At 31.6% G+C, this 13,885-nt stretch overlaps 1 protein-coding gene across 1 annotated transcript in view; it reads right to left on the bottom strand.

Annotated features, from left to right (window-relative positions):
- Positions 1 to 801: 801 nt before the first annotated feature.
- Positions 802 to 13,885, bottom strand: part of LOC139499920 (E3 ubiquitin-protein ligase MIB2-like) — a 29,201-nt gene continuing 16,117 nt past the window's right edge. The window contains exons 17-19 of the mRNA XM_071288559.1: positions 2,560 to 2,705; positions 2,149 to 2,400; positions 802 to 1,642 (exon numbers count right to left, since the gene is read on the bottom strand). Of these exons, the coding sequence (XP_071144660.1) occupies positions 1,228 to 1,642; positions 2,149 to 2,400; positions 2,560 to 2,705 (813 nt within the window). The 3' untranslated portion in view covers positions 802 to 1,227. The remainder of the gene's footprint in view (positions 1,643 to 2,148; positions 2,401 to 2,559; positions 2,706 to 13,885) is intronic.

Here is a 13,885-nt window from a genome sequence, read left to right as displayed (position 1 = left end):
TCATTTTTTATTTTCCTAATTTTGAAAGTGAAGAAGACCGTGCATCTTATAAACAGCATGATTTTGTAAGATAACATACGAGTACAGGGCTAACAATAAGACTAAATTACAATAAGATATTCTAATTCAGCCACGGATCCACATGTCTAGGGAATTTTGTTGTTTTAGTAGAAACAACAAATAATTTTCACAGTGTTTTACGAACGAACGGTGCAGAATTATAACGAAATCCACAACTAAAGTATATAGAAAATTAATCTACGAATTGTTCACAAGGCACAACGTCCGGAATCAACCATACGTTGGTTATACCCGTGTGTATTCAAGTAAGCATCTGCGAATACAACATGTAGCTTTCAATTTAAATTGTAAATATCAGTATGATCAATATTTAATGTCCAAGTATAACAGTTTATTGTGAATTGCAGGACTTAAACAATGTTAGCAAAAAATGACTAATAAACAACAACATTAAAACAAAGACATTATCCATCCGGTTTATAAATGAAAATCACTCTCATCATGTAGAAATTCTAATGTTAAATAAGTATATGAACAATTTATATGGCTTATACTTGGTTTCATTAAAGCTTTATTGGTACACAGGCAAAATTTACTCACATGAAATTCACATGAAAAATTTCACGCGAGATTCACCTCAATCGAGCTTATACATGAAACTCACGTGAAAATTTTCATGTGAATTTCACGTGAATTGAGATTCATATGAATTTGATGTGAAATTTTTCACATGAATTTCACGTGAAACTTACAACAAATTTTTTAATATTTTTCATGATTTTGATTAAATTTAAAAATTTAGATGTTATTTGAAATACTCTATTTTAAAAAAATTCATGTGAATTTCACATGAAAAAATAAAAGTGATTTTCATGTGGAATTCACATGAGTTTCAAATGAGATTCACATGAAACTCACAAAAACTGATTTCACGTGAGTTTCACGTATAAGCTCGTTTGAGGTAAAATTCATGTGAATTTCACGTGAGATTCACATGAATTAAATTTCACGTGAAATTGATGTGAGTGAAATTTGCCTGTGTAATTTTGTTAAGAAACTGTTTTTATAAATGTTACAATCTGAATCAAAAAATATTTCAAAAATAGAGGTAAATAAATTGAAAATCTGCACCTCATGCTTCATTAACGAACATTTTCTTAAAATATATAAATACAAGTTTTGTATGATAACCATTCAAAAATTAAATTATGTGTATTCAATTAGATATCTTGAACAATACTGTGTGTGTTCAAAAACACAATATATTCTAGGCTTAGCAATATTATCAACACAGCTATCAAATAAAAGTTTTGGATTGTTTGTATCCTGTGGTGGCGGTTTAAAATATTTTTCTTTTCCACAACAGGTTTTACCAGCCAAAACTGAATACACAAACATAAATTTATGTCCTTTAGAATCAGACTGGGCATATTCATCCGAATATTTGGCTTCTTTGGCAAAATAAGTCCCTCTGCCTAATGAACCAACTCTGGTGCCTGCCAAACAACAATCTAAATTATGTTCCAAAATTAAGTCCACCTTGTCAGGGAGTGTACCATGAAACAAATTCTGTTCATTTGCACAACCAAATCCGTATTGTTTTTCTAGTTTCTTCTTCTTCCTGAAAAATTGAATATTGTATTTCATTTTATTAATTTTAATAATAAAACAAAAACGAAAATACTATAAACAAAATTGTTTCAGACTTATTAATATAACAAAGTTATCTATATGATATAATAGTGTCCAATTTCTGGTCTATATATGAATTACCCGGTTGACCTATGGTCATTCGAGGAAAGCTTGTCATACGGAATTGTGACGTGAAGATTTTTTGCTTTGTGTCGTCAAAACTATCGCGAAAATTACAAATTGAAAGATCATGTATATAAAAGTTGGTCTACAAGTATTGATATAAAAAACAATTTAAGTTCCACACACAATAATTTTGTTGTTTATTTGTTGTTAGAGCTATTTATTTTCATCGATTGCATTTAGCCTAAAATAACAATATAATCCAATAAGTAATGCCATAAATAAATTTTAAAACTTTCCCTATTAAGATCTAGTTAGCTATCCTATATATAACATATTATGACAGAAAAGAAATTAGAATAGGATACATACACTTGGTACATTTCCCAATTGAACTTGGATTGAATTTTTTGTATTGACACGATTCTGGCTTGCGGTAATGTATTATCAAACATCTGTTGCACGTCATTCCACTGTTGTTTCATTAGCTCAGTTTTCGAAGGTTCTATATTTACTCTCAAAATGGTTTTCTCATCCATCATGTCCATGTCATCCCAGTCCGCTGGAAAAGTAAATCCTGATTTTGTTCTTGCAAATGTCTTTCTTATGACTTTTTTGGCAAGTCTGAAAAAAGATGTTTTTGGTGACATTAACGGTTAAATGTAATGTATATCCAGTGAATATACATTAATTTTATGTGACTATACATATCTATTTTAACTTCAAAATTGTTTTTTAATTTAGTTAATTGTATTATTTTTCTCTTCTTACACCTTAACTTACGTTTTTATTAAAAGTTTCTCCGTTTCATCTTTGGTTAAGTCTATAGGTGTTTTACCATTCTTATTCTCTATTAGTACGTCAGCTCCATTCTCAAGGAGGAAGCAAAGTACCTGATTATCATCAGCCCCTCGCCTTTTCCGCATCATCTACATTCAAATGATACATATATTAAATATATATTGAATATTTTACGGAACTGTTATTAACTTACTATCGTTATTCATTCTATTATTGATAGCATACAGTGGAGATCACTTCTTACCTCTCATTAGAACTGTCAGAATAATCTGTCATAGAACTTTTGTAACCTGTCCTAGAGCAGTTCTAGCCAGAACAGTTATACCCTAGAACTGTTCTAAGTAGAACTGTCAGAATCAGTTCTAGGTAGAACTGTCTAAAACTGTTTTAGGTAGAACTGACCAAATCAGTTCGAACCGTAGAACTGCCAGCAGAACTGACAAAATCAGTCAGGATTGTAGAACAGTTCTAAACAGTGACGTCACTGCAGAAATGGCACTTTAGAATTTAGAAGAAAAAAATCAGTTCCAATTACTTTACTATAGTCTATATAATAGCAGATTTTTCTATATTTTTTACTGATCAAAAGTTACATGTACAAATATCGAAGTGGATAAGAGGTTATCCAACTCATCGGAGAAATATTTTTATAAGATTGCATATGAAACATCATTGTTTTGTTTCTTCGTTCCCCGTTTTTAACAGTCTCTTAGTAAATATAACTCTGCATTTAATTTAAGGAAATTTAATCTTAATTTACCTTGTTTCCCTTGGATTTACATTCATGATTTAAGATTCTGTTTTGACAAATGTTCAAACGAAAATTCTACAGTGGATGAATTATGAGATATTAATGAAAACAGTGTTACCTAAAAAAAACTATGTACATTTGCAGTATCTGTGTTATGGATTCCCACTGCAGATCAATAGTATAGATGTAGATTATCTCGTTGCAAAACTTATCCATAACGATTATAAATAATATCTGGGAGTCTGGAACGTCAGAAAAATATACTCGATCTGAACATGAATGAAACATTTACCACTGGACGTTAGGCTACAAACAAAACCAATCATTTTCCTTCTTCAAATTATATTAACAGTATAGTCAGTATACTATTCCAAGAAGAAAACTTCTCATACATGTACTTTTTATTTTAAAATAAAGTATATGAATCAGTCATGTGAGTGTTGGGTGATGCCGTTAAATAGTTTTGTTTAAAAAAAACATCATGAACTACTGACTTAAAAAGTCACTTTTGTGACGGTTCATTATTTAATGATTTAAGTTTGGAAGTAACGGGTCTTCTGACGTTATTTTGTTATCAACGCCTATAGGCATTAGTTAGTCATGTGACCGTAACGCAATCAAAGTTTTTTCATGGCAAGGTTTAAAAATGGAATTTAGAATTAATAAATTATAAGAAATGACTATAATATTTTTTTCTGTCTATTTGAAATAACATTAAAAATGTGGTGCACACTGTTAAAAAACCCGCTACGCGTATTTCAGTGTGCACCAAATTTTTTATGTTATTTCTTCATAGACGGAAAAAATATTACAGTCATTCCTTAAATAATAATATTATCGATACAGACAGGAAATAATGGCGCGCTTAATTGATCTGGACAAAATTTGGTGTCCTCTTTATCATACAATATCTGTCCTGACATAGAAATATTATTGGTTTACAATGAGGCCATATATATTTACATAATAAAGAATATATGTTTAGTTTTGGTTGATGCGGTCAAATAATTTTGTTATTAAAACGACTCAGTCTGATATATCGAAACTACTGAAATTTTTTAACAATTCAATATTTTGAATAAAAAGAGGACACGCTGTCATTTGAATTATACAATCCATCGTGATCGGTTGTTGTCTGCTCTATGGTCGGGTTGTTGTCGCTTTGACAAATTCACCATTTCCTTTCTCAATTTTATAAGTGATTTACTATGCAGCTATATAATTATCTATATATTAAGATTACATAATAAAGTGTAAATATGGTCAGTTTTGGTTGATGCTGTCACAAATGATCAGTTTTGGTTGATGCTGTCACATATGATCAGTTTTGGTTGATGCGGACAAATAATTTTGTTATACCAGTCAGTCTTAGGTATGAAAACTGCTGATATTTGTTTATGATGCAATATTTTGAATAAAAAGAGGACAAGCTGCCACTCTAAATTGATGCAAAAGAAATTAGGTAGCATTGTGTTCCAATATTTTTATCATTTGTATTATACAATCCATTCTTACATAACAATATTACAGATTTAATATCCGACTATAAGAGTTACATAAAAAGGAGCAAAAATTTAATATGGTCAGTTTTGGCTGATGCAGTCATATATGGTCAGTTTTGGTTGATGCTGTCAAATATGGTCAGTTTTGATTGATGCAGACACATATTTTTTTGTTACATGAGTCAGTCTGAGGTATGAAAACTACTGATGTTTATTTCTGATGCGATATTTTGAATAAAAGTAGGAAATGCTGGCACTCTCAATCGATGCGATTTTTTTTTGTGTTGTTGATTTCCAATATTGCAGTTATTTATATAATACAGCCCCTCTTGACCTAAAATTATAACTGAAGTACCGTGCAGCTATATAGACTTGCATAAAAAAAAGCAAATATGGTCAGTTTTGGTTGATGCGGTAAAAAGATTTTATTACACGACTCAGTCTGAAGTATGAAAACTACTGATATTTGTTTACGATTCAATACTTTGAATAAAAAGAGGATATGCTGGCACTATAAATTCATGCGAACAAAATTTTGAGGTCATTGTTTTCCAATATTGCTGTAACTTGCCACTTATTAGGTATTCAAGAGCTTGCAGCTCCTATTCAGACTTTGTAAAACGTCACCAGTGTCTGAGCAGAAAATTGATGAACCAGGGGTATGTCAAAGAACGTCTCGTCCTTTTTCTAAAAAAGTTCATCGGAAGATACCCAGAACTTGTTGATAAATATTCCGTATCAACTTCACAAATAATACAAGATGGTCTTGAAGTATAGATTTTGCGTACTGACGTTTGTTATCATCTTAATTACGTATTATAGTATTCTTTTATATGTCTTTTTTAGATATTCATTTGAAGTGACTCTGTGGTTACGTAAAACCACATACTTTGAACGGCAAAATTATTTCATTTATTGATATTACTTTTACTTAAGGATCTTGACATACTATGAATGACTAAACTATTTTATTCAATAAGACTACTTTTTCTGTTTAGTCTGTTTTTTATGATATACATTTGACGTGAAACTGTACTTATGTATCCCGTCATACTTTGAACCACACCATTATTTTATTTATTATTATTACTTTTACTGTTAAATCTGGTTTTTGTTATATCTACTTTACGTGAGTCTGCATTTATGTATCACATTCTGTTGTGCATTGAAGGTGGTGGATGTGTTTTTATATCGTGCGACAACTTTTACCTTTTACAGAGTACCTAAACATCTTATTGGGCTGAAAGTGCAGGAATACGCATACAATACATATTTATCACTTACTTAAAAAGAAAATTGCGATTAATTGATCACATTTCCAATTTTTCCAACAAAAACAAATTTTACCTGACGCGCCAATCATTCAAAATGGCGGGCTTTTACAAAAGTTAATACTGCAGCCATGTGTGCCCTTAAAATTACTTAATAAGTAATAAGTTCATTCCATTTGCTTATATTACATATTATCCTACGCATATTTCCTTTAAAATTTTATTATTTTAAGTGCACTTGACCGATTTTACATTTTTTTTTTCTCTGGCCACGTGCGTTTGATATATTTTTTTTTTTTTTTTTTTTAATTATTTTTATATCCCCATAGTTATTATATTATTTGCCAATTGAATTAATTTGAATTAATTTTATTTCAGGAGTACATACAAATTCATATATTTTAAATACAGTCTCAAGTTCAGATAAATTAGTTTATTGTCTGTTCAAGTGGGATTTCTTGACTAAACACTTAACACCCTTGTATAGTTTTCCTTCATATTTATCATCTTATTTGCCAATTAAATTTCATTTCAGGAGTACATACATAATTATATATAATTTAAATATAGTCTTAAGTTCAGATAAATTAAATTATTGTCTGACCTAGTGTGATCTTCTCACTAAACATTTAACACCCTTGTATAACCTTTTCATCATATCTATTATCTACTAAAGACTAATATACTAGCAGTTATTATTCTTATATACATCTTATCCATTATTAAATAAAAATAAATATATATTTACTAAAACAAATAGACCTAAACTTTTTGCATTAATAAAGTTAATACATGACTCTGCTTCTTCACTAGTGCTTCCAGCTGTCATTATTTATTAAGCTTTTAAAATTATAAGGAAAAGCAACTGTCTACTAGGGTATACGGAAGAACATTAGTACCTGGCAAATATTGTACTAAATTGAAACACAAATGACTGAGCATAAGCTAGAAAAATATCTCAAAAAAACTTTCAATCCGCCTATTGGTCCGTATAGACTTGTACCAGTTGTGTTGTCCGACAGCAAAGCAAGATATTTACAAAGTGAATGTAAACTGTCTCCCGAGATAGATATCAAATGGTGGTTTAAGTCAGGTCAAACTTCAACAAGCGGTCTTGCTTGGCTAAAAGACAACTTAGCGTCTAAAATTGGACATCTCGATAATATTTCCCTGTACGTGTGGCTAGGTACATGCGACTTCACAGATTATAGTCGTTGTGATAAGATTATCACATTAAAACATAACCCTGAGGAAGCAGCATCACAACTTATAAACAATTTAAAAGAATTTGCAACCCTTCTAGCTGAATATCCTGGATGTAAAGTCACATTTCTAGAAATCCCTATATTTTCTATATACATTTGGAACCGTCTTCATGATCACCCTGATCCCAACAGATTTAAAGCAGACGACAATACATTAATCAAGCAAATTCTAGTTGTAAATGACCAGATAAGAGCCTTAAACAACGATCACTCGTCAAGATCTCCAAGCTTCTCAGCCGACATATATCATCCAATTTCCTGTAACTCGAAAAACACACACAGGCATGGTAGAGACTTGTACAATTTTAACTTATACCTTGATGGCATTCATCCAAAAAGTGCGTTAGCCAGAGTATGGCTTCGTAAATTAGCTCACAGAATTAAATTGGACTGTTGGTAAAAGAAAATAAAAAAAAAAAAAATATTATTATAGATAATTTAGTTCTTTTAAATTTTAATATACAACAAATTTATATTCCACTTTTATTATAAAACTGTATAAGGCGATGGTGGGGCTTACCACAACGTCCTTACAGTAATCGCAATAAATATTTTGATGGACATATAATATTTATATTGAATATTGCAACTTTCTTACCATTTACATCATAAGTATTTAGAATTTTCATGATGAATATCCAACCGTATAAAGTTGATAACATACAGAAAACCAACTTGGTTAGTGTACATACACTTCCTCAAAATAGTTACAACAATAACTACACTCTCAATATAGAAAAATCACTGAAGAAAAAGCTTGAAAGTACTAAAAGATCTGTAATAGAGTATGTCTATACTGGCGGTGGCGTTACTATCAAAATGGACACCATATCTTTTGAACTGTTCATATATGCTCTGGAGCAATATTTTAACGATCCTTCCTTCAAGTTTCATGATTACCGCAAAACCATAGCAACAGACAAAGGAGGAAATAATGTTCAATATACCTACCATATTTTTGACAATCCAACTGATAGTTACACAATCAATGCATACCTAACAAAATGCAACTTACTAATCAATGGGAAAAATGTGGACAAATTGTTCTATAGAGATATTGAACACATACACAAGATCATGTCTAATACGCAAATCAATGGTGCAAATATAAACACTGACCTCCTGAATAAAAACCTAGCATCAAAATTAATTGAGGCACTAGATTGTCTTAAAAAATCAGCAACACCGAATCCTGGCTTACCTGAGAACAAATCTACAAAAAGTTCAAATGAGGAACGTTGTATTAAGTGCAATAGGAACTGCAAATCTAGGGCAGTATTGTGTCATAACAATCACTGGGTTCATTATAAATGTGACAAGTTGTCTGTAGAAGATATTTCCTCCATCGAAAAGAATGATAAAACATATCAATGTAAAAGTTGTGACAGTACAAAGGTAAATATACTTGACACACAGAGGGGCAATGGTGGGACTTACCACAACGTCCCTTCTGTGTTAAAGTACCACCAATCCCATATAACTTGTACTACTAGTCCTGAAACACATCTAAAAACATATGGAAATAGCATCCAGTCAGAAGTAAGACATATTACTAGTGCAAGAGCCATACTTATAGAGGAGAACCTTATACAATGCTCTGTATGTGATGAAGCCCTAAATGATACAGAAAATATCTGTCCAGAGTGCAATTTAGTATGTCATAACAGCTGTCTTGATACCAATACAAATTCCTGTTACACTTGTGCTGGCTTGTTAGATCAGAGGTCCAGTTCAAACACATTAGAAACAGTTTACAAACTCCATACCTCTACAAATTCTATCTTGGTACAGGACATTATTGATCAATCTCAAGATGGACATCCATTATCTACAAAATCTTCAAACCATTCGGATTGTCTCAACACACAGTTACCCAATCTCAATACTAAAGACTTATCAACATCCTTTTCAGATCTAGAAACTGTTGTTCAAACCACATGCAAATCTATTGAATCTAATAGCCATGTAGCTAAGAGTAATCACAACAACATTGAATTAGCATGTACCAACACGTCTGCAGTACCTAAAACTGCCAATCCTTCCATTCCGGATATTCCTATGCCTCACAATCATCATGTTACAAATTCAAAAGAAACAAGTAAAAAAGATCAGGGTAAAGAAATTTCGGCCAAAGACTTTAAACTTCTAGAGCAAAAGTTAAAGAAAAAAGAAGAACAATTAAAGATTAAAGAAGCTATATTAAATGACAAATCAAATGACAAGTCAAGTATTTTAGATAGACTATTCAAAGCAGAAAGTAGAAACCTAGAACTAGAACAATCTCTTAAAACCCTAAATCAATGTTTAGATAACTCTGTGAAGAATCAAGCCCACATGGATAGTAAGACAACTGACAACCATAAACAAAAACAGCCAGCTGAAGATCTCATCAGAGGTATACATGAAAGAGTAACCGAGTACGTCCTAAAAAAAGTTGATCGGGAACTTAGTCTTCTCCAATCCTTGGATACGGATAGTCCTCTACAAGAGAAATCTACACATGTCAATAGTTTATTTCTATTTATCTTCCTTGCAAATCGTCAGATAACCATCTAAATGAACTTTATGAATGTATTGACCAATTACATGAGATCATGGAGGTTTATAAAACCACTCACCAGATAATTATTGGTGGAGATTTTAATGAAAATATTTTTAAAGAAAATAACTCTAATAGAAAAAATTATATACTTGATTTCATGTCAGACCATAACTTGTCTACTACAGAAGTTGGAATTACCTATACACATACCAGTGGCATATCATCTTCTGCAATTGATTATATACTTTACCAAGAGAAATTTAAAGATTTCATAATAAATATTGAAAAACCTGACATTATTTCAAACGTCTCGGATCATCTTCCAATTCTACTACAACTCAAATATAAATTTCCCTGCATTAATTCCGTAAGTCAAACACAGGTGACTACCCACCATAAGGTCAAATGGAACAATATAGATAGAGATAGATATAAAATTCTAGTTGAAGAAGGCATAGCTCTATTAAAAGTCGATCCAATGAACCCTAATGAACTGGATCAAGCTTTTCAGACTCTCAACCATACTCTTACTAAAGCTACTTTGGCTGTTGCTCCCAAAAAGAAAAAAAAGATACGGAAGAAGAAATTACAAATTATGACTGAAAATATTTCTCAAGCAATAACAGAGAAAAAAATAGCATTCTTTCAGTGGAAACAAAATGGTCGTCCACCTGACCCCAACCATCCTCTTACTATTCAGAAGAAAATCACAACTTCCTCTCTTCGTAAACAATGCAGAATAGAAACTGCACTACAGAGAATACAAGAACGGCAGAAAATCATTGATGCAGGGTATAACGATCCGGCACTTTTCTACAGCCTTATAAAAAAACAAAGAGGTAGACTTTCACGCTTTATTGAGGAACTAACTGTTGATGAAGAAATTTTCCAATCTCCCGAAAATGTAATGAAGGGCTGGAATAAACATTTTGGTGACCTAGCAAAAAAGTCCAACAATAACTCTTTTGACACTAATTATCTAAATTCAATTGAAAAAGAAGCTACCCATATTATTAACAAATGTAAAGATACATATATTCATCAGGAAATTTCTACTGAAGAGATAAAAAGAGCTGTCTCAAAACTCAATACAAACAAAGCTGAGGATTTTTATGGTTTAACAGCTGAACATTTTATCCATGGAAGCGAATCTTTATTACAACATTTACAACATCTGTTGAATATCTGCTTTAAATTCTGCTACATACCGGATTTACTGAAAATCGGAACTTTATTTCCTGTGTTCAAAAATAAAGGGGATGTAAAAAATGCCAAAAATTATAGAGGAATTACTATAACTCCAACATACTCAAAAATTATAGAAAAAATATTGAAAGAAAGAGAAAATCCAAAAATTATAATTTCACAAAACCCTCTTCAAAAAGGATTCACTGAGGGCACGTCTCCACTGATTTGTGAACTTTTTATAGAAGAATTTGAAAGGGAAAGCAAAGACCTTAAACTTCCAGTCTACATAGCCTTATTAGATGGCAAGTCAGCTTTCGATGTTGTGGTACATGCTAATTTGATCCGTCGTATGTTCCAGATAGACTTCACGGAACAATCCATACTATTACTAAATAATCTATATGTAAATGCATCTTCTCTTATCAAATGGAATAATATAATGTCAAAAGAGATGTTCACTATTGATCAAGGGGTCCGTCAAGGAGGTGCATTCAGCGCTGACTTATATAAAATCTACATTAATCCTCTGCTTAACATTTTAAGTACATCAGGTCTTGGTGGAAGAGTAGGGAACATAAATTGTTGTGCTCCTACATGTGCTGACGATGTAGCACTTGTCTCCAACAACCCTCTAGAATTACAAACCATGATTAACATTGCTTTGGATTTTAGCAAAAGAGAAGGGTATTTATTACAGCCTACAAAAAGCGTTATTATTCCAGTAAAAACATGCCGCAAATTTTATGAAATTGAAGATGGATTTTGGAAATTAAATGGAAAAAACATGCCAATTGTTTCGAACGCCTCACACATAGGAATTCAAAAATCTGACAAAAATTCTGCTGAATCGACAGTAAATGAAAATATAAAGAAAGCACGTAGAGCAATGTACAGTTTAATGGGTACAGGCCTCCATGGAGAGAATGGTCTAGATAGTAAAACTTCAATAGCATTGATAAGAACATATATTCTGCCAATATTAACTTATGGTTTGGAAATTTTATTACCTAAAGGAAAAATACTAAATAATATATCTATTCAATATAAAAAATGGATCAAACAAATTCTGTCTTTAAATTCTAACGTAGCAGATTCTGCAGTTTATACTTTATCTGGTTTACTCCCTATAGAAGCTGAAATCCACGTCAAAGCTATCAATCTTTTTGGAAACATATCTAGAGCGAATTGTGATTCAATTGAATGGCGGATAGCCGAAAGACAGTTACAGATAAAATCTCATAATAGTTGCAGCTGGTTTATTGAAGTCAAGGAATTATGTTTAAAATATGAAATTAATGACTTATATGCTTATTTAACCAATCCGTTATCAAAATTCCAATGGAAAAAGCTAGTTAAATCCAAAATTCATGACTATTGGACATCTAAAATTACTGATGAGTCAAAAGGTTACTCAACTCTTAAATTTATGGACCATAAATATAATATTGGATCTGTACATCCTTTAGCTATATCAGTTAATGCAAATCTAAAGGACATCAGAAAAATTCCTGTACGTCTTAAAATTTCAACTGGGAACTATATCCTACAAACCCACAAGGCATCATTTTCAAAGAATAACTTTATAAGTCCAACTTGTAAACTCTGTGGTAAAGCGGATGAAACGGTGGAACATTTTATTCTATTGTGTGAAAAGTTAGAAGAGACAAGAATACCACTTTTGTCAAAGATCTTAGATAATGGAAGCCTGATCCTAGCCAAAGTTGCAACTTCGTTTCCAATCGATCTTATCCAACTAATCATCAATCCGTTCTGTTATGTAGACATTAATGCAAACAGAGCTGTTTTTGAGGAAACCAGTAATATTTTGGAACCCCTGTGTAGACAGTTGCTTTATAATATGCATAACAAACGCTATGCTTTATTAGCTAATATAGATAAGCAAGGCAGTAGAAAATCTAACTTCTAATTGCTTAATAGTGTAGTTTAGTAAGATTGGCCTTGCAAGTACATATCGGGCACACATGGTCCCAGAATGAGTTGTTTTTGTATTCAAAGAACATTTTAGTTTTATTTCTATCAAAGTTTTTTCTAATGTTTTATTTTGTGTATGTAACATAAATTTTTGAGGTGGCGGAAAATTTTAATATATGAAGTGATGCGCGTTGTATTGTGTTATATTGCGTATTGACATTTTCCTCTGTGTGAATGGAGGTGTGCCTTGATTGGCAGAATTACGATTACAGATACAGATATGACGTCATACGACAAAATTATTTTTATGTCTACCTGTGCGAATTTCAAACGCGCAATTTTACACCAGTAATGAAAACCTTCTATCATTTATGGGTAGACTTTACATAGATAAATTCAGCCGTATTTGACGTGAAACTGTACTTATGTGTCCCGTCATACTTTGAACCACACCATTATTTTATTTATTATTTTTACTGTAAGTCTGTTTTTTGTTATATCTACTTTACGTGAGTCTGCATTTATGTATGCCGTCATACGACAAAATTATTTTTATGTCTACCTGTGCGAATTTCAAACGCGCAATTTTACACCAGTAATGAAAACCTTCTTTCATTTATGGGTAGACTTTACATAGATAAATTCAGCCGTATAAGAAAAGCAAAATGAGAATGTTAAATTTGATGTATGCCTTTTTGTGCTACTTTGTTACATTTGTTGTTTATGTAGTGATATTAAGATGATAACACAATATTGACTGTTGTACCCCTATTTTTGACATTTTTACTCTTTGAGTATGTTTGTTTTGTTCATGCATCGTTGACAATGTAATGGAATTTGATGCGACTGTCATACAA

The sequence above is a fragment of the Mytilus edulis genome, chromosome 13, assembly GCF_963676685.1.
Source record: "Mytilus edulis chromosome 13, xbMytEdul2.2, whole genome shotgun sequence".
Taxonomy (NCBI): domain Eukaryota; kingdom Metazoa; phylum Mollusca; class Bivalvia; order Mytilida; family Mytilidae; genus Mytilus; species Mytilus edulis.
The sequence above is the reverse complement of the archived record's forward strand: the minus strand, read 5'-3'. Positions and strand labels throughout refer to the sequence as shown.